At 36.2% G+C, this 20,379-nt stretch overlaps 1 protein-coding gene across 4 annotated transcripts in view; it reads right to left on the bottom strand.

Annotated features, from left to right (window-relative positions):
- Positions 1 to 20,379, bottom strand: part of LOC139998154 (uncharacterized) — a 54,594-nt gene that overhangs the window by 11,309 nt on the left and 22,906 nt on the right. For all 4 annotated transcript variants that reach the window (XM_072022495.1, XM_072022493.1, XM_072022491.1 and 1 more), the window contains one exon: positions 17,137 to 17,198. In XM_072022495.1, the coding sequence (XP_071878596.1) occupies positions 17,137 to 17,198 (62 nt within the window). The remainder of the gene's footprint in view (positions 1 to 17,136; positions 17,199 to 20,379) is intronic.

Genomic DNA, 20,379 nt, shown 5'->3' with positions numbered 1-20,379 from the left:
CCCACCCACCCGTAACCTGTTTCGAATTCCTTTCGTTTGGAACGATTCGAGTAGCCGAGTAAAAAGCAAATTCTACCCATTCGAACGTTTCATCTTCGATTTATTCTTCCGTCGCGTTTATAGCCTGTTTTATTCGCGTGCTTTGTATGGACACGTTGTCAAGAGAATGAAAGATATTTTGCGAAAAAATTCCCACACGTCACACATTTTTCATGTTGTATTCTTGCAGGTTTAAGGTATTTCTTTCTTCCTTGTTTCTTTTTTTTTTTTTTTTTTTTAAGAGGGAGAGATTTCAGTTTGTTTTACAGTTGATTATAAGCTTCGATAGAGCTGTTGTTGGCTTTATGGATTCTGGCTGTTACGCATTCTTGCAAGAATAGCGGAGTTTTTGGTAACTACTTGTTTTACGACTTTTTCATGTTTCACTTTATTATAGCATTGAATATGCGAATCTCATAAAAGTTGACTTTTATTCATCTATGCAAACAGGAATTTATTGAGCCAGAAGGGAACAATTATTCTTTAATTTTCACCCGCACTGTTTAAAAATATATTTCTAGATATAAGTAAATAATATTGGAATACATTTGGAACTACTAAAAGAAATAACGTATATGGTTAGTGGGACGGTGCTTAAGGGGGTGTCCTGAATTAGAATGTTGTGAAAGAGCGTTTTTTGTGATTTTTTTTTTTAGAAGGGAAAGAAAGAAATGAATTTACTGAATTTTGAGGTATGGTCTTATATATACTTAACGAATACAAAAAAATTTTTTTAAGTAAAAAAAAAGAATTGTAACAGATTTCTAAGTCTATTTCATGGGCTCCAACTTTCAATCGACGGGAAAGATGCACCTCTTAATTCTTGACCAAAACGAAAAACCAAAAAAAGATCAAATTATTACACATTTTTCTTCTCGATGAACTAAAAAAGTTCGTCAAAAAGTTTATTTAAACAATTGTTATAGCACCTTAAAGTTTATTTTTTCTTTTTATAAAACACATTTTGTCTTTAAACCCACCAAAATTTTTAATTTCACACTATTTTCTGCCTTTTTTTTAGTTCATCGAGAAGAAAAATATATAATAATTTAATCCTTTATTGGTTTTTCGTTTCAGTCAAAAATTACGAGGTGGATCTTTCCCGCCGATTGAAAACTGCAGGCCATGAAATAGGCTTAGAAATCTGTTATAATCTTTTGTTTACTTCAAAAAAATTTTGTTGTTTTCTTTAAGTATATATAAAACCATACCTCAAAATTCAATAATTTCATTTCTTTCTTTATCTTCTAAAAAAAATCAGAAAAAGACGCTGTTTTAGAACATTCTTAAATGAACCCTTAAATGAACTTGAACGTACCCCCTTACATGAAAGAAAACTCGAATTTAGAATGCAGAAATTGCAATATAGAAGCAGCAGGCTCTTGGAAACGTCATCTTTCGATGTAAATAATATGTAGAGAATAGTTGGTTTGTTCGAATAACGAGATAACTCGCTGTTGAAAACCGTCAAGTATATTTAAAATGTTAAATAAATTAATACAGACAATAATCGCTCGTACTAACACATTCGCTAAAGACAGTGTATATCGCTAATTAGATCGCTGCTAACTCGTTGATAACTGACAGATACTGAATTCCTTACTTATACTGGTCGGTTTTCAACAGCGAGTTATCTCGTTATTCGAACAAATCAACTATCCTGTACATTGGTGACCCCGGCGTGATTTGAACACGACTAAATCCTTTACAAATGAAAATTAATTCGGTGTTGTAAATATTCAGTGCTGATACCCATCGAGAGACTGAAATTAAACGATTTCTAAGAGTTGTAGCGACACATGAGTCATAGGACGAGAGCGACTCACGTTGTTGTTGTGCCTCAGATCACGGACACCGCCTCGACACGCGAAATTATCGCTAGATTATCTCTGAGTAAAAATAATGTCGCTGTTGAGGACAACCGTCATTCTAAGACGAACTTGAACTCCCCCCCCCCTCCCGACCAGTATAAATAAACAGACACGATCGCGAGCGAATTATTACCGAATTATTATCCGAGTTATTATCTGCGCATACGAGTTATCGAGTTATCCGTGAGAGTTCCTACTCTACTTTTGCGAATACGTTGTACAAACGTCTATCGACGGTATTTATACACTTATATTTATTTTATTTATTCTAATATACTTGACGGTTGCAGCAGCAATGTTTCTCGTTATTTGTAATACTGATCCTCACATCATCCGCCACAGAGACTCGAATATTCTCTCAAATTTTATCAACACGCGATCAAATCCACGTACCCACAAACCCACACGCACAAATTGAATTTCAGAGAACAACAGCTTGTTCAACTATCTTCAAACGTCTGTACTTTGTGTTTTTTAAATTGTCCATAATGAAGCAGTGAAACATAAATTGCTATAATACAAAATACCCTTTGCATTATCGACTATTCTATTAATTTTCCATGGATCTCTTTCGACGGCAATGGAACGCCATTACAACGATAACTTTGGCGAAATTTATCGGTTCGAGAACTCGGAAATTGAAAGATTAACAACTCGCACGTTGCCCGCGTCCTACGTATCGCCGATTCGAATAGAAGTCAAACACATTATTTCGCGAGCAACCGGGCGTCGATATCGGATTTTCCATTGGCTGCCTGTTTTCCGCTATTATTAATGCACTTCGCGAGACAATCGTAAAACTATTAAAACGTGCACCGTTATCGGAGCTTTCGACGCGCACGTACTCTTCGTTTCATTTGGATTTTTCGCCGAGTACTATCTTACCAGCGTTTCTCAAATTCAGCGTCATTTTCACCGGCATTTTCACGCGCTCACTCTTTTACCGAATGGAAAAATATTAACGACTATGATAATAGCGATGAAATAAAAAAAAAGAAAAAGAAAAAGACATAACTTTTGTATTGACTAAAATGTGGATTTTCTATGCAGGTTTCGATATTTTTACGATTACAGGAATGACGTCTAAGCAGTGATTTTTTCGAATTGAGAAGCAGATTATTTTTTATAACGTTGATTCCACTATGTATTATAATGAGTTTTGCTTTTATTTCCAACTACTAGAAATTTATTATTTTCAAAAAAGAATAATTTGACAAAAGTCGTATCTGTTTCATTCGCTGTGATTTGAATATTTTCGTACGTTACGTGCATGGTTTTTATTTTTGTGCCTTTAAATCAAGGATTAAGAATCTATATTTTCTGTTTTCTTCTGAATCCCTTAATATATATCTTTTTTAAAATGTCTCGTTTTTCACTTGAATATTTTATATGTAATATTTCCCTGCGTATGTAGTATACGAAGCCACGACAAATTTTTCACCACGATAAACAGCCACCAGTTACACATGCCATTGACCTAAGCAGCGTTCAGCTTAAAATTCTTGCAATTTTTACCGAATTTTCTGCTCTCTTTGTGGAAGAACCTTGTTAAAATCGAAAATAATTATTTCCTGTAAAAATATATATATTAAAATTGTTCTAATGGTCCTTGGCATTTAAACTTCCCTAAACTGGATCTTCTACAATATTTCAATTATATTTGAACCACTCGAGAGACAAATCGATTAATCTCATTCTCTGAAAGTTTCTCTATTTTAATATTCAAATTACTGATCAATTATTTTCCAGAAAGCAATCTATTAATTTAGACAGAAAAATTGTCCAATAGTTAGAAACAAATCCTAGAGATACGCGTTTAAATATAAAATTCTATCGAATTAAATGGAATAATAAAATTAAATCAAAATCTACGATGCTAATCTTAACCTGCGTTCACCTGGATTTTGATTGAACATTTCTATGGCAGTGACTACGCGATTTGTGCAACGATCCATCGGATCGACGAACCAAATCCAATCCGTTACTGTCGCATCTTCGCGATACTTTGACAGTTTTGGCCCAGATTCGGTGAATTCGACGAGGACAACAGGAATGATGCATCGCTGATCCGTGCATGCCGCCCTGCATAAATTAGGTCCTGTCGCGGATCCTATGAACCCGGCTTAACGCAGTGCATAAATAAAATATACGTGTCGCTGGCTCTTGTATACTCGCCGATCAACCAAAATATATCGTGCACGTTAAGTCGAGTGGAAACTGACGTTCGAATTATTTTCGAGGAAATAATAAAACGTACAATTTATTGGTATCACTATGTTGTATTATTTTTTATTATCTTTCCTGTTCCATCTTCCTATTACATTTATTTTGTTTTATTATAGTAATATATTTCCTACGTTAGGATATTAAGGTTCTCTAAAGGATACTTTTTATCTCATTTAACATTAAAACTACCACACGAGTCAAATTGACTGGTTTTACAATTTTATTTTAAAATTCCTACTTCATGTTAAATTTCTTTCCCACAATGATGACTTTCGCAACGATAACTAAAAGAATAATATAATGAATTTTATTTTCTTTTTTGTGTATTCAAATTGAAAATAATTTTGTATCAAGGCTACTTATAGCAATAGCAGTCAAAATTACTGGTACTTGTCAAAGTGTAAAAGGGTCCTGCAATCTGCTTATCGAATCCCAATTAACCAGTTTCCTCTTTTTCAATAACTTGCAATACGTTTTTAAAATTTTTACTGCGTATCATTCGATATGATGATATCAGTTATCAGAAAAATTCCCGATCGATCGCTAGATCGCTAGATGCTAACACTAAAAATACCATACCAGTGAGAATGACTGGTTCTACAATTTTATAAATGTGTCAACCCTCGTTTAGGGATCTCAGATGGATTAATGATATCAGAAATGTACTACATAACATGGAATTCCTTTTGTAAGTAATAAATCAATAAATATATAAATATTCTATTATTACGTATTTTTTAAAGACCAGTCATTTTCACTGGTTTTGGTAGAAATATTTTTGTGTTAACTGTCGGTTGTTCTAGTGTTAATACGAAGATATTGCATATCGTTTCTTTTTCACATCCTTGTTAGTAGATGTGAAATTTATTATAAACATGATACTAAACAATCGTACTATATTATGCGCGTATCGAGTGTCGTCCGTGTTAAATATGACGTAACATGTTATAAAATAAAAATGTCCTTCGACGTGTTCGCATCATACGTCGTTGCGTGGAAATATGAATATTTTCAAATATTCTCATTCTACTCAGTTTTATTTTCTTCTATTCGTTTCGGTATATTCCAGTGACGCGTTATTTATTCTACAGGAAAACACATAGTCGATGAATTATTCTCTTTAGACGAAAACTTCTCCGAATCTTTAATTCGTCTATTATTTAAAAATGAAAATTGAAAATTTAGGATACGCGTTGTTTTCACGTACTTTCTGTATGTACGTACATTGAGAAAAGGAAAATATAAATGTAAATGTATCTATACACTTTTCACTCGTCGTTACACTGTATAGTCATCCTTGATGGATTAGAGTCTGAGACTTGAAATCTTGGAAACTCTGTATCTTGTTTCTGAATCCTTTCAAAACAATCACGAGATAGCTGTAACGCGTTTTAATCACCGATCTATCATCGAGACTCGACTCGCAACCCCGAGCATCGAGATCGCTTTCCGCGCAATTAAATGCAATCTTCGCTTTCGGGGGAACAAACGGGAAATTACGAAGCAAACGGGGGAATCGACGCCGGGAAATCCCTGTTTCTAAAAGCTTCGTCCCTTCTGCTCTCGTGTTTCGTCCCTTCGTCTCGCGTTTCTCGTGATGACGGTTAATTGACGCTCGTCGAAGAATCTTTTCTTCGATCACACGAACCGAGCAGAAGAAAAGAAAGCTCGAAAAAGAGGAGAATCACGAGAATTGATATGGTTCGGCGGACTGACCCCGCAAGATTTCTTGAACATTCTTCGACTTTGGGAAAGATTAAGATTTCGTAGAACAGAAGCGGTTTTGCTTAAAGAATTGTAGTATCTTGCAAAGAGATACGATGATAATAATTCCACGAAGTTAAAATATGAAAGTTGTCGCAATGATATCAAATAATTTCACGCTCTATGGAAAGTTTATGTTGGAATTGTAATTGGTAAATATAGTAACGATAAATTCATAAAACGAAATGCAAAAGTGATTACAAAGGTATAAAATAATCGTACGCTCTTAAACTGAAACTTAAAACATATAAACTTGAAATTCAATTGATAAAAATTTAACCGAGGAAAGATTAATGGAACTAATAACAATTATTATCTGCATTGATGAAATACACGGAAATTCATACGGCTGAGATAAAACGAAGTAGAATGAGATAGAATTGCGATGGGAAATTTGTATGAAATTCGCAAAACTGTCTCGGGTGAATTTTTCTCTTTTTTGAATTAGAGAATTCAGAGGAAGTTGAGAAAGAAGGAATTTGAAGAAGAATTCAAAGAAACGAGGTCGGAGAAAGAGCCTGCAGCTCCCGTAGGGTTAATTTAACTAGAAATCACAGCGATTTATCCCAGAAACCCAGTTTTGCGGATGAAAGAGACACACAGGAGCTCGTGACACGTTTGTCGGCTGGAAAATCTTACGCGCCATCGAAAATTCTCTAAAGACAAAACGTGTGCCTTTCTTCCTGGAACAAGAAACGCTGCGAATGGATCGTGGTGTGCGTAGATCGAACGAATGTACAGGGTGATTCTAATATAATTGAGCAAGGTTACATCGTTATTTTAACCCCATTGTAAGTAAACGTAGAAAAATTAAGAGAACTTTGTACAGAAAAATTGTGTTTCATTTAATAAAGTTGTTGAAGTGGTCATCACTTCTAAGAAAACTCTACATCTGGTCTTTAGTTTTCTCAAGCACTGAAGTCATCGACAGCGCATAGACAAAAGCCTGCGTCGAAAGCAAACCGTAAACGGTACACATGCAACGTTGGCTTCAGGGTTTTTCAGTCATAGGGTAACGCTACTAGCGTGCGAATCTGAACCAGCTCAGATTGTATTCCAAATTTTGTACTTACACTTTAATATTCAAAATATATATATTTTCTATCTTACAATTTATCCACGCGTTCCTTTGTATTTACATACATCTAATAACCTCAATAAAAGTCTATCATTCTCTGTCGAAAATGGATATTGTTGTGTCGCGTAAGACAATCAGCACCCCATTCCTCGTTGCTTGGCCGCTAACGGTCCACATGTCGTTATTCAGACCCCTGATAAACCTAAGGACCCACCATAAACTTGAACTTTTTAACTTAGGCGTTTTAACACATGCTTTTTAAGTTAATCTGTTTATCCTGAAGAATTCTCTAATCCTATAAATGTTATCGGTTTGTGGATGATCCTTAGAACAGTCCTTAGATTTATTATGCACTCTTAAATATTACGGAGAAAGCGGAAGAAATTTAACAGAAAAGGCGGATATATATCTAACGGGAAAAGCAGGTTTTCCCATGAACAATGGCAACCACGAGCAACGTTGGTAGTAGGCTTACTCCTCCTATCATCATTCGTTACTATCATCATTAACGTTAACTATAACCACCATGGGCACCACAGATCGTTACCCTCACTTTTCTAACGAAAAGTGTGAACAACGAATCCGCTTTCTTCGTTCAAAAAGCCCACCCACACCAAGCTTTCCTCCGTAATTGCATGAGAGTGGATAGTCAGTCAATACACCGGCACCAAGTCGAAAACTGCCAAGTTAACTCGAAAAGAGTGAACATCTCGGACTGCCTAGTCACCTACTGATCAGTCAACATCTCAGTCTGTCAAGTCACCTACTGATCAATCAACATCTCGGACTGCTTCTACTATATTATTACATACAACTGCTCGGGACTTGTTCTACTACGACAGGACAGTCAGTATATCTCTTCGGACTCGATCGCGTCTATAGATCAGTCAGCATATCTACCCTGATTCTGTAGGCTGAGAACAGTCAGCGTCTCTTCATCGGCTCTTCACTTGTCAAACATTCGTCTACGACACTTACATCTTACGCAACGGCGTAATTCTTTCTTGTACTAAGTTGTTGAAAATATAGATATTATAACCTGTTAACCGCAGTTTTATACCATATCAACCACCTCTATTATCCCAAAAGAAATAAAGGGATCGATCTGTTCGTGGCGTCGATTATCTTAATCGTAACGGGAATTTACGACTCCCGTTGACGCGCTTCCTCGCAATCGCGTTTTCCCGCGACTGGATGAAAATACAGATATATTAGGTCGTTCCAAAAGTTGCTTTTGTTTTATAAGGAAATAATACATGTGCAACATTTTTTGTTTTATATTATTTTATTGAATTATGTATAATCCATTTTGTAGGAATAGAATAGCTTGAATGGAACATTTTCTTTTGTTACTAGAAACTTAAGACAGAAGAACAATTTGAATAAAACATTTTGTTCTGTTATTACAAAATTACCATAGAAGAACAATTTGAATAGAACATTTTGTTCTATTAATACAAAATTACTACAGAAAAACGATTTAAATAGAACGTTTTGTTCTGTTACTACAAAATTACTACTAAAGAGCAATTTGAATAGAACATTTTGTTCTATTAATACAAAATTACTACAGAAGAACAATTTAAATAGAACGTTTTGTTCTGTTACTACAAAATTACTACTAAAGAGCAATTTGAATAGAACATTTTGTTCTATTACTACAGAATTATCACAGGAAAACAATTTGTATAGAACATTTTGTTCTGTTACTAGAAAATTACCACAGAAGAATAATTTGAATAGAACATTTTGTTCTATTAATACAAAATTACTACAGAAGAACAATTTAGATAGAACGTTTTGGTCTGTTACTACAAAATTACCACAGGAAAACAATTTGTATAGAACATTTTGTTCTGTTACTAGAAAATTACCACAGAAGAATAATTTGAATAGAACATTTTGTTCTGTTAGTACAAAGTTACCACAGAAGAACAATTTGAATAGAACATTTTGTTCTGTTACTACAAAATTACCACAGGAAAACAATTTGTATAGAACATTTTATTCTGTTACTACAAAATTAACATAGAAGAACAATTTGAATAGAACATTTTATTCTATTACTACAAAATATATCATACATGATTTGATAAAATAATATAAAATAAAAAATGTTGTACGTCTATTATTTGCTGATAAAAGGAAAGAAATTTTTACGACCTAATACTATCTTATAAAAGCATCGATGCCAAGTAAAATTACAATTTCTTTTTCTTTCTTGTATTTTAAATTATACATGCTACTCTTCTTTCGTATCTCGTCAATTTTACAATAATTTTCTGCTTCTAAAACACTACTTTCTCTATATTTCACGCGATACCAACGAATATTTTAAATAATGGAACGTTTTATAATTTTTACGATTAGTACAGTTCCAATATACCTAGCCTCTGTGAAATTCCAAATAAATTTCCTCTAATAATAAATCTTACCGAACAATACAAGATCTCCCAATTTTTATCACAGTACAACTCTAATAAACTTTTCAAAGTTCCAAATAAGCTCTTCTCGATGATAAACCTTACTGAATGATAAAAAAATCTCACAATCTTTACGATTAACAGAGTTGCAATAAATTTTCAAAAATTCAAAATAAAATTCCCACAATTAGTACACGTAAAAGAATGTCGACGATTCGTTTCTCACGTTAGTTGAAACGGAAATATTGAAATAGCCTGGCGCAGTAGTTGGAATCAGCCTGTACGCTAGCAAAAAGAACGAAAGGATAAGAGCAAAATAGGCAGGCGAGAGAGAAAGAGAAAGAGAAAGAGAGAGAGAGAGAGGAAGTGGAACACGAAAGCATTGCAGGGCGAAATTAGAAAATAGAGATTTTCACCTGGGGAAAACAAAATGACAGCGGAGAATTGAAAGAAAAAGGACGGAGGGATGGAGGATTGATACGATCTGGATACGAGTGCAAATCGAACGTCGAAGGTGTGACGCGTACACCTGGATTTTTCGAATTTCGAAGCGACCGCGAAACTCGATTCCGATTCCGTTCGACGCGACTCCACATTGCATTTACTTCCAACTTTACAGAACCGTTTCCCCTATACGCCGAAACTCCGATTTAAATGTACTAACACCCTCGCAATCGAAACGATAGCCATTCCGTTGTGAATTTTTGGAAAGATTCGGCTATGACGAATTCGTAAAAAAGAAATTACCACCTATACATTCGATCGAGTTTCAACCATTGAAAAGGCATTTTTAATTTAGGAAACAGCGTAACTTCTTGACTTTTCGCGTTAACACTTTACCGACCGCTAGCGGTTCAATAGCATACGCACGTCCGACCGGCAGCTCAGGCGCAGATTCTCCCTGGCGTCGGCTCTGTTTCGGTTGAGTCTCTCCAATACCATTCTTTTCCTTCATTGCGAACGGTAAGTTTTTCAAATTAGTATAACACTGTAGGAGCTTACAAAGCAACGTAACTGACGCAACTGAGCAAGGTACCTTAGTACTAAATAACAAATTGCTGCTCAAATAATGAGAAAGGTTGTCGGCGACAAAAAGCCGATTAATAGACTATCGATCGGTAAGCGTCGGCGACAAAAACCGATTAATCGGCTATCGGTCGATAAAGTGTTAAATGACATTCAGTTACAAGTGGCAGAGTGATTTTATCGTGGATCTTCAAATGTTTTAGCGGCGATGAAGCCATGAAAGATACTTTAAAGATTCAATGGATTTGGAACTGTAGAGAAGACACGGCGCGTTAAAAAGAGCTATGAATATGTACGCGTATTTTGTATAGCTAATTTTTCTCCGGCATACTTCGATATAGAAATATATAGGTCGAACAGAAAATCGAATTTTTCCTGTAGAATTTTCCAGTAAGTTTATGAATCCGTGATTCGGTCGGAGAATCGACGGTCAGTCACGAATTTGGTTGTTTAGCGAGCTGGACTTTATGCACGTTCGCTTGTTTTATATTCCAAGCGGCGAATCTCATCTCGCTGTAAGCACAGGTGTACAGTAACATGTTTATGCGTGAACGTTACGAGCATCAAGGCATTTTCGTTGAACTTTCCACCTTTCTCGTTTTCGTCGACCTTTGCTGCAACACCGATTTTTGCTTCTGCCGCGACTCTCGAAGCAGTGGAAATGTCTGCGCGAGTGGAATTATGTCGATTTTGTTCAACAATTTCCACGAATATCGAATCGACAAATTGTTAAACACTTAAAAATAGAGTGGATTTTTGATGTCGGTGCTTCGGAAGGTTAATCAGAAATTGCGAAAGATTGAAAAATATTTCAGCAATATCTCATAATTTCAGTCTGCGGATATTTGTATCTTGAACGAAGACAAATATCGGTCTCGTGTCAAGATAGGGAAATAATATTGCGCAGCAAGTGATAAATAAATTGCCCGGGAAATATAAATTTTACTCGAAAGTTATTTGCTAGATTGTCATCCCTAAATATCTTCATCCGCGAAGAATATTTTTATCGCTGGGTCATTTTTCATCTCGAAAAAATGTAATCTTATCGCAAATAAGCTACGTAAAGATGAAGCGTTTTTTACAACACTGAATATATAAATTCCTCGTCTGCCCAACATTCTATTTATCTCTGTGCAAAGCTTTAAACAAGATATAACTATAATTATAACTAGAGAAATTGCTACATACTTCGATAATAATCTCATGGGTAATATCGAATTATTATTAATATATCTGAGTAATATTTCAATAATTTCTACAAGTATCCTAATGGTTGCGAACAAAATCGTACATATACCGCACAGAGTATCGAATCGACAGTTGAAATAGTTTTCATTCTATGAAACTCCAAAGCTATCGAATGCAATGCAACTCTCTTAACCGGACGTGGTGTAATCGTTTGCTGACTCAAACCCTATCGTGGCGATTCTGAGCAGGAGCTCGTCCAAATCGAGGTAGAGAAGGATCGTCTTATTTTTGGACACCTGAGCGACGCTCGTTCCATTGACCTTAAAAAGGTATCGCGATGGAACGCGACGTGGGTGGAAAAACCAAGCTGAACGCGGCCCACGCCGCGGATTTCGTTGTCGCCATCGACTGAAACAAGTCTCCGTATATAGGAACAAAAGCTGTCACGCGATCCAGATCTTAATTCACGATAGTCAGCTACGTACCACGATATCGCCTTGCGCAGCTACTTGTTTAACGAAGAAACACGCGTTGTCGATTTTAATGCAATATTTTTATGCAAATTGTAGTTGCTGAAGAAATAGGGACACGTTTCTTCTCGTTGGTAATTGTTCGTGTTAATTGCTAATTGTTGTATGTCTTGGAAAGTACAAGGTATTTTTTTCTGAAAGATTTTTTCTTTTCAAAGGATACGATATTCTATGAGAAAGCGTAATCATCGTACGATATTCATGGTCGTTGATAATCCATTGGAATATTCTTTTGCTTGTTTTTTTTTTTTTTTTTTTTTTTTTTTTTGTTAAAATATGATAATGTAGGAATTTTATTGGAAACTAAGTTTAATTGTAGGTGATTTTGATAGTTTAGAATTTTAATTTATTGTTGATTGAAACACGTCTTTCGTAACGTCATTTCAAAGGATACGAAAATCTAATTAAAAAATATGTCGATACATTCTTCTTGCTCCTGCTCTATGAATTAGAATGTCAAATATCGTAGAATCTTTCTAACAAATATAATCACAGTTTAGAGTATCATTCCAAATTATAGTTACGACTTATTACAAGTCTAAACATGGAAGAAATTCTTCGTAAATCTCCACCTTGAAGGCTCTCAATCTTTAAAATATATTATTGCATTGCCGCATATTTCACAAGGAAATTCAAAGGAAAAAATTCTAATGAAAAAAATGTATCAGCAAGTGCACCAACGATTCCTGCTTTTCCCCTATTTCTGACTTAGATTTCTAAAATTCCTGCACGCGAACACGTTTAAAGGGAGAAGAGAGAAAGTGCGATTAATCGTAGCATCCGACGACGAGCTAGCTCGTCGGAAATCGATTTCCTTCGACGTTTAACGGGTCAGCCTTTACCACCGGGATCGTCATTTCCGCGAATATTTCCGCGCGCGTAATCGTAGCAGACGTCGTGTCGCTGGCTCGATTCGTTCCTCTTGAGGGAAAAAAAAGAAAAAAAAACAAGAATCCCCGCGAGAAACCTGGGAAAACAACGAAAAAAAAAAAAAGGAGAGAGAGAAAGAGAGAAAGTACGGAAAAAGGTAGATGCAACGAATAGGAAAAGAAGGCGGTGGTAGGAGAGAAATAACGCGACACGAAAACCACGGCGCGATGGAATCGCGACGTATCCAACGAAACGGGGATTTAAAGTCCCGCGAGCGATTTGCGAGCTTGTCCACCGCGATTCTCTCCGTGTAAAACCGGGCACGCGCTTGGTTCACGCGACAAAGCAAGAGAAGAAAAATAACCAAGCTGCCAGCTCGAAGCCGCTTTACCTCCTTCAACGTGTAAATTGTATTCCAACAGAAAGCTCGACTGAAAGTTGGAAAATACCAGCGTTTAAGGATGATTGGAGGATGAGTTTCGTCAGAGTCGATCGATCTTTTCCTTTTTACGATATCTGATCTTTTATGATAGAAATATGTAGCTTTTCAATGGTTTTATAGTATTTCAGAAATACATAGATTCGATCAGACGAGGTTTATTATTGTTGCAATTATTGTTGTCGATTCTGGAAAATCGAGTTTGTTTCGGGAATAATTAAATTGAATACAATAACAGTTAATAACAAATCTGCAAATTTTACCTGGAAAATCGATAATCGATTTTCTAAGTCTCGTGATCTATTCTAATCGGCAAACGACCGCAGGTAAAACAAAACAAAGGTAAAAAATGTTGGTTGTTGGGTAGTTCGAATTCTACAGAATTTACACGCATATGACACTTTCGACCAGTAAAAACAAGTAATCACATCCGTACTCCTTCCAAAGTATTTCTTTCCATCTTTGCGCGATTGAATTCAACCAATGGAAAATTGTACCATTTAGAGAAATTCGAAAGGTTAAGTCTCGTCGAAGCTATTCTTTTCGATGATGTCCGTTACTTTTTGGTTATTATTCTTTAACTGTCGACTAATTCTTTTCATTGACTGTCCAAATTTTCATTTGTTTCTTCTATTCGTGAATTTCTTGCGATTCGAGAAAAACCGCGAAGGAATCGGCTTTAAGCGTATGATCCATTCTATATCGTTGTTTCTATTGAAATATGTGTAATATTGTGTGCTACAGCAGATTAGCCGCGTATTAGTGATACACGCATACGAGAATTAGTATGTGTGGGAGTACGAGCGCACGCAGCGTTTCGTGAAACAGAAGAATGCAACTGTTTCGTACGCATGGTGATGAAAATATGGTGCAATGGATATCTACGAATATCTTGTAAATCACATATTAAATAAAGATGAAAGTATTATAATATCATTTCTACGTGTAATGTAAGTGTTCCTATATATTTATTTCGGCGACTAAGATCCACAATTGTCAACAAATTTCATAAATATTCCTATTGCATTCCAGTCGATTTCATAAATAAGTAATTAACTGTACGAATGTAGAACGTAAGAAAACTATATGTAACGCTGAATCACATAACGCTTGGTGGTAGCTATGCATACGAAAGACACTTTCATTTTCTGAAACAGCACGTCAGAAGGTGAATCGAAATAACATGTCATTATACGACACAGTATAATTTCCATCTTTCCCACAAACAACGATTTTTACCGCGGTCGAAATTGTCTGGAAAAAATATGCTCGCATTTGTAATCGAGGATAGGAAATAATTCGAAGAAAATGAAGCACCGTGGCCATGATACTGTGCAACACTTGTTTACCATTGCCCTCTTAATGTTTCGTACGAATTAGCCGCTGTTACTCCAGTTTCCTCCGGGAAACATCAAATATTGACCAATTAGCCGTGTACCACCGTTACATCTTAAATTACCGTTGCACTCGCGGTGCAACGCAGAGAAATTATGGCGCGCTACGAAACACGCGTCTCGCCTAATTAGGAACAGTTGCCGGTTCTTATCGATCAGCCAGGGCCACGATAATTCGTCAGCGTAACGAATTTCGTGGCTCGAGACGAAACCCTCTGCAACGTTCTTTTCGTTGAAGCTTGTAGCGTCGTTTTCGTGCGTTGCCAAGAGCCTCGATGCCATAGCTCGTTAACGTTTCGAGTAAACCGTTAAACTAGACCAATATATATGAATAAATAAATATAAATACGTAGATAAAATTTCAGTTACGCAGCAGTTACCGGCCACCGCCGTGAAACGGTATTAATCTAGCTCAACCTGTAAATCGTTGATTTATCTTATTTTTTTTTTATTTAGATTAAAGATGATTAATATCAATGAGGTAAGGTTAGGGCAGGCTATATAAAAATGCGTCAGTTGTGCTACCGTTACCGACCGAGGGCTATCGGATATTAATCTAAACCAATCTGTAACCCATTGATTTACCTTTATTTATGTTACAAACAATTAACACCAAGTTCGGATTGGACTACGTAAAAATGCGATCTTCTTTATATCGGAATGAAGTGTAATGGAAATTAAATGTAATTAAAGCTTGTTGTGAATATCGTGGAAACTAAGACCGACAGACGGTAACATGCAAGTATTAACGTATGTACAATGTATAGGGAACAGTTAAATGGATCACCTTGACGTGTTTCAAGGCCATCGAAATGGACAAAAATCTTCGTTTCTAGGCAATTACCGAATAATATTAAATATTAGGTTTCTTTCGCTTTGTAAGAAAATAATAGATGTGCAACATTTTTTGTTTTATATTATTTTAATATTTATAATTTTTATAATTTAATTACAAATTATATTCCTTTCGTAGAAATAATTTATTAATTTTTATAGATAGAAACCAATCTCAAACCGTCGATTTGAACTGAAATCATGTAAGATTTTAAAAGTCGAACAGACTTAATCATTAAACTTCTTCATTTAAAATTTATCTTAATTTAACATCAAGGTCGCAATCATCTTTATTAATTTCACCTTTACAGTTTGTTCTGATAGAACTTCCCGATAGAATTTTAATGGAATTTTCATATTTGAATGTCTCGATTAACTTTAAGATTCCAATTTAAATAGAAACCTTTTTCGCAATAAGATACTGGAAAAAGGAAGAGTTACTTAATAAAAATTGAAAAGACGCGTATTTATTTACTGGACGCGGAACGAAACGTAACTGGTCCACGGTCGTTTGGTAGTAAAACACGAACCGAAAGGGAAATAATAAAAGCAGGGGATTAATGAACAACGAGTCGACCTGTTCAGGATTCTTATTATCTCGGCTCGTACGTCGTACATGACGTTATTAACAGCCGGCGCGATTCTAGTCCGTAGTACGGGCAGCCTTCCAACAAGCTGACTCTTAAAAACGGACGCTTAAACTGTGTTACGCGGCACCGACAAACCTCTCGAACAAGCCACCCATTTACTTAACACTAGAACTACCGCACCACCAAATTGACTAGTTTTACAATTTTATTTTAAAATTCCTACTTCATGTTAAATTTCTTTCCCACAATGATGACTTTCGCAACGATAACTAAAAGAATAATATAATGAATTTTATTTTCTTTTTTGTATATTCAAATTGAAAATAATTTTGTATCAAGGCTACTTATAGCAATAGCAGTCAAAATTACTGGTACTTGTCAAAGTGTAAAAGGGTCCTGCAATCTGCTTATCGAACCCCAATTAACCAGTTTCCTCTTTTTCAATAACTTGCAATACGTTTTTAAAATTTTTACTGCGTATCATTCGATATGATGATATCAGTTATCAGGAAAATTCCGGACCGATCGCTAGATCGCTAGATGCTAACAGTAAAAATACCACACCAGTGAAAATGACTGGTTCTACAATTTTATAAATGTGTCAACCCTCGTTTAGGGATCTCAGATGGATTAATGATACCAGAAATGTACTACATAACATGGAATTCCTTTTGTAAGTAATAAATCAATAAATATATAAATATTCTATTATTACGTATTTTTTAAAGACCAGTCATTTTCACTAGTTTTGGTAGAAATATCTTCGTGTTAACTATCAGTAGTTCTAGTGTTAATTGCACACGTATAAGTGATACTTGTCAAAGTTATGTACATATGTGTGTATCTATATGCAGAAGTACTTACCTCGTCACTCTCTGCGTGGCACCACCCAAAACAGATCCTTCCTCCTTCAAGCCAGGATAGATCTGAAAGAGAATCGTTCGTGTTAAAGAAATTTCGAAGCAAACGGATATTCATAAGAATTTTTGTAAATATAATCTGACAAATTGATATTACACATGGAGGCAAGTCGAAAACGTAGAATAGAGTTCGCCGATTTGAGGACTAGTTTTCGAAAGAATAACGAATCGAACACGTTTAATTAAGAACTGCTTTGCAACACAGGTGTTCTATGTATTAGGTTGTCCGAAAAGTGTCTTTCTTTTACAGACACGTCTTTTACAGCGATGCATCTTTATACAAACACGAAACCTAATCTGTCGAACGTTGTGATCTTTATTCTGATAGAACAAAATGGATCATACGTAATTCGATAAAATAATATAAAACGGAAAATGTGTATCCATTATTTCCTTATAAAACGAAAGAAACTTTTCGGACGACCTGATACATACTTGACAAATGTTGAAATTTCATTTTGTTCCATAGGAAACGGAGCGTCCTATAAACAAATTGTGTTCTACATTTTCCACTTGTTTTCAGAAGCAGAACAAAACAAGTTTTATCCTTCAAATTCAACTCTATCGAAAACGAAGCAACATTTTTTGCAAAGAAATGTCACTCTACATCGTCAACTTGTCTTTTCACGTAGAATCGCCATGATTACTGAGATACCCTGTATAGGGATCTTCATAAAGTCAGGCCAACTTCCTGCGTACATCTCGTTGGAAGATGGTCGTTCCAAGTTTTCTTTCGTTCGACTTGAGCGTGGCAGTAACACCGGCAGCTCCTGTAATTTTCTTCCGTGTCGTTGCGTTTGAAATATTTCTCGCTTGGATCAGCTCCTCCGAGCTTTTCCCATTTGCCGCGCGAGATTACACGAGCATCGGTTGTAACCAATCCGGCGCTATGCTCGATCGGCCCTTTAAAGGATCGGCAAGCGGCGCGCGTAGACAAGTCATTAACAACATGGAGAACCGATCGTGCCTGCTCCACAAGCCCACGGGAATCCGGAGCCAATTTACTACAAACATACGACGTCGAAGAAGGATCGGACGATCCATCTTCAGGAGTCGATTAAGCTAATTCGGCTTGCTTGACTCGTCGCCCCTCCTTAACGCGTCCCACGCAATGTGGTTTCACATTGTTATGGTACGATTACGAGGAGACAAGGAGGAATTTTGTTTTCTATAAAACTGGCCTTTGTTCTAGAAATCATCATTTTGCAGATGAGAAAGGAATCAAATAGAAAGCTGAATAGGAAGATAATTAAAAGAAAAATTGCAGGCGAATTTGTAACGGCATTCGACAGTAAAACTTTCCAACGGTTTCTGTCCCATGGCTTGCTACATAAAGACACCCTATCTATGACCGGACAATGGTACAGCTGTGGTTAGCACCGTTGATTACGAACGTCCAAGACCAGGTTCAAATCCCGGCATTCTTTTGTCTGGCTTTTTCTCCACGATTCCTAAATGAGAAGAAGCCAACCAGGATGAAGACAAAAATCTCGGCCTATACGGCAGCAGCACACTATCACGACGACCCTATCCACCTCAAATTTAAATTATAAATTTATGTAGCTGCACTCGACAGTAAACTTTCCAACAGTTTCTGTCCCGTGGCTCGCTACACAAAGAACTTATTCTTCGGATAAGATGATTGCCACATGTCGATACATCCTCACGGAATATTTTCAGCCAACCTAAGGACCTGCTATAAATCTGAGGATTTATTTCGCTAAGGTTCTCCAATGGGACAAACAGTCTTTCCCGCTAACGACTTTCTTTCAAGAGCAGTTAGCATCCCTTTCCAACCACCAACACAAAATTAGCCAATTAACAACCACGTCCATTTCCCTCGCTTTCCGAACCAAGGCTTTCCTCAACGAATCCGATGATCTTGCATCCTAAGACACACCCCAACAGAGTTTTCCTTCGCGGCATCATCGTGACGGAAAGTCAGTCGTTACATATCGGTCCAAAGTAATAGTCGGCAGTTCGTAATAATTGATCAGAGTTCCTCGGACCCCTGCTGTTCAACATCTACACTGCAGATTTACCAACTTCGACAGAGATAACCACAGCGACATTTGTTGACGATACAGCCTTATTAGCCTCGCACTCAGACCCGACAATTCCTCCTCTACTCTCCAGCGAGGTCTCGACTCTATGGAAGAGTGGTTCCATAAATGGCGCTTCAAAGTCAATGAAAACAAACCCAGTCATATAACTTTCACGCTACGAAAACAAACTTGTCATTACAGGTCACAGGTGACGATAAACAATATACCTATATCAGATAAACAGTCAGTCAGATATCTGGGCATGATTCTGGACAGAAGATTGACATGGAAACAACATATCTTAGATAAATCCAAACAACTCAAAGCAAAATTTAGAAAATTCTACTGACTCATCAGCCGAAATTCCAACTTAAACACGCAAAGTAAAATTACATTATACAAAGCCATATTAAAACCTGTTTGGACCTATGGAGTCCAACTATGGGGAACAGCGAATAATTCCAACATAGAAATTCTTCAACGATTCCAATCGAGAACCTTAAGATCCTAATAGATGCACCTTGGTACGTCACCAACGAAATGATACATCACGACCTCAAGATACCCACAGTCAAAGAAGAAATATCCAAATTCAGCAATAGACATAGCACAAGAGTTAACAACCACCAAAACCCTCTAATTACTCAACTACTCGACACGTCGGAACAGATCCGCAGGCTAAAAAGAAATTACACCTTAGACCTAAGCATTAGATTCAAGAAGAATCAAACATACTAAAAACACTTATTAATCATGTCATAGTACCACGCCAGATAAATTTACTTAAAATTCTCTACGAGAATTGATTGTAAATTAAACGCAAATAAAAAAAAAAGAAAGAGTTCCTCGGCATCTTAGGCAATCATCATCCGAGCTTATATCGCGCATCGAAACGCATCGACCAGAAGTCGAACTTGTAATCGCGAATCGCGAGCCGCTACTAATAATAATCGCGAACCGCTAGCATAACAATTGCGAGTTCTATGCATCGTGTACACAGGGAATATATTATAGTAAATATCTATTATTAAATATATCCGAGTGATTTTTCAGTACCTATCACGACCTACCCACCTCATTTACTTTTGAAATAATGTTTAAATTATAGAGAAGTTATATAAGAACCTCAAGTTATTATATAC

This window comes from Bombus fervidus, chromosome 2 (genome assembly GCF_041682495.2).
Source record: "Bombus fervidus isolate BK054 chromosome 2, iyBomFerv1, whole genome shotgun sequence".
Lineage (NCBI taxonomy): Eukaryota > Metazoa > Arthropoda > Insecta > Hymenoptera > Apidae > Bombus > Bombus fervidus.
This window is presented reverse-complemented; position numbering and strand designations above follow the sequence as displayed.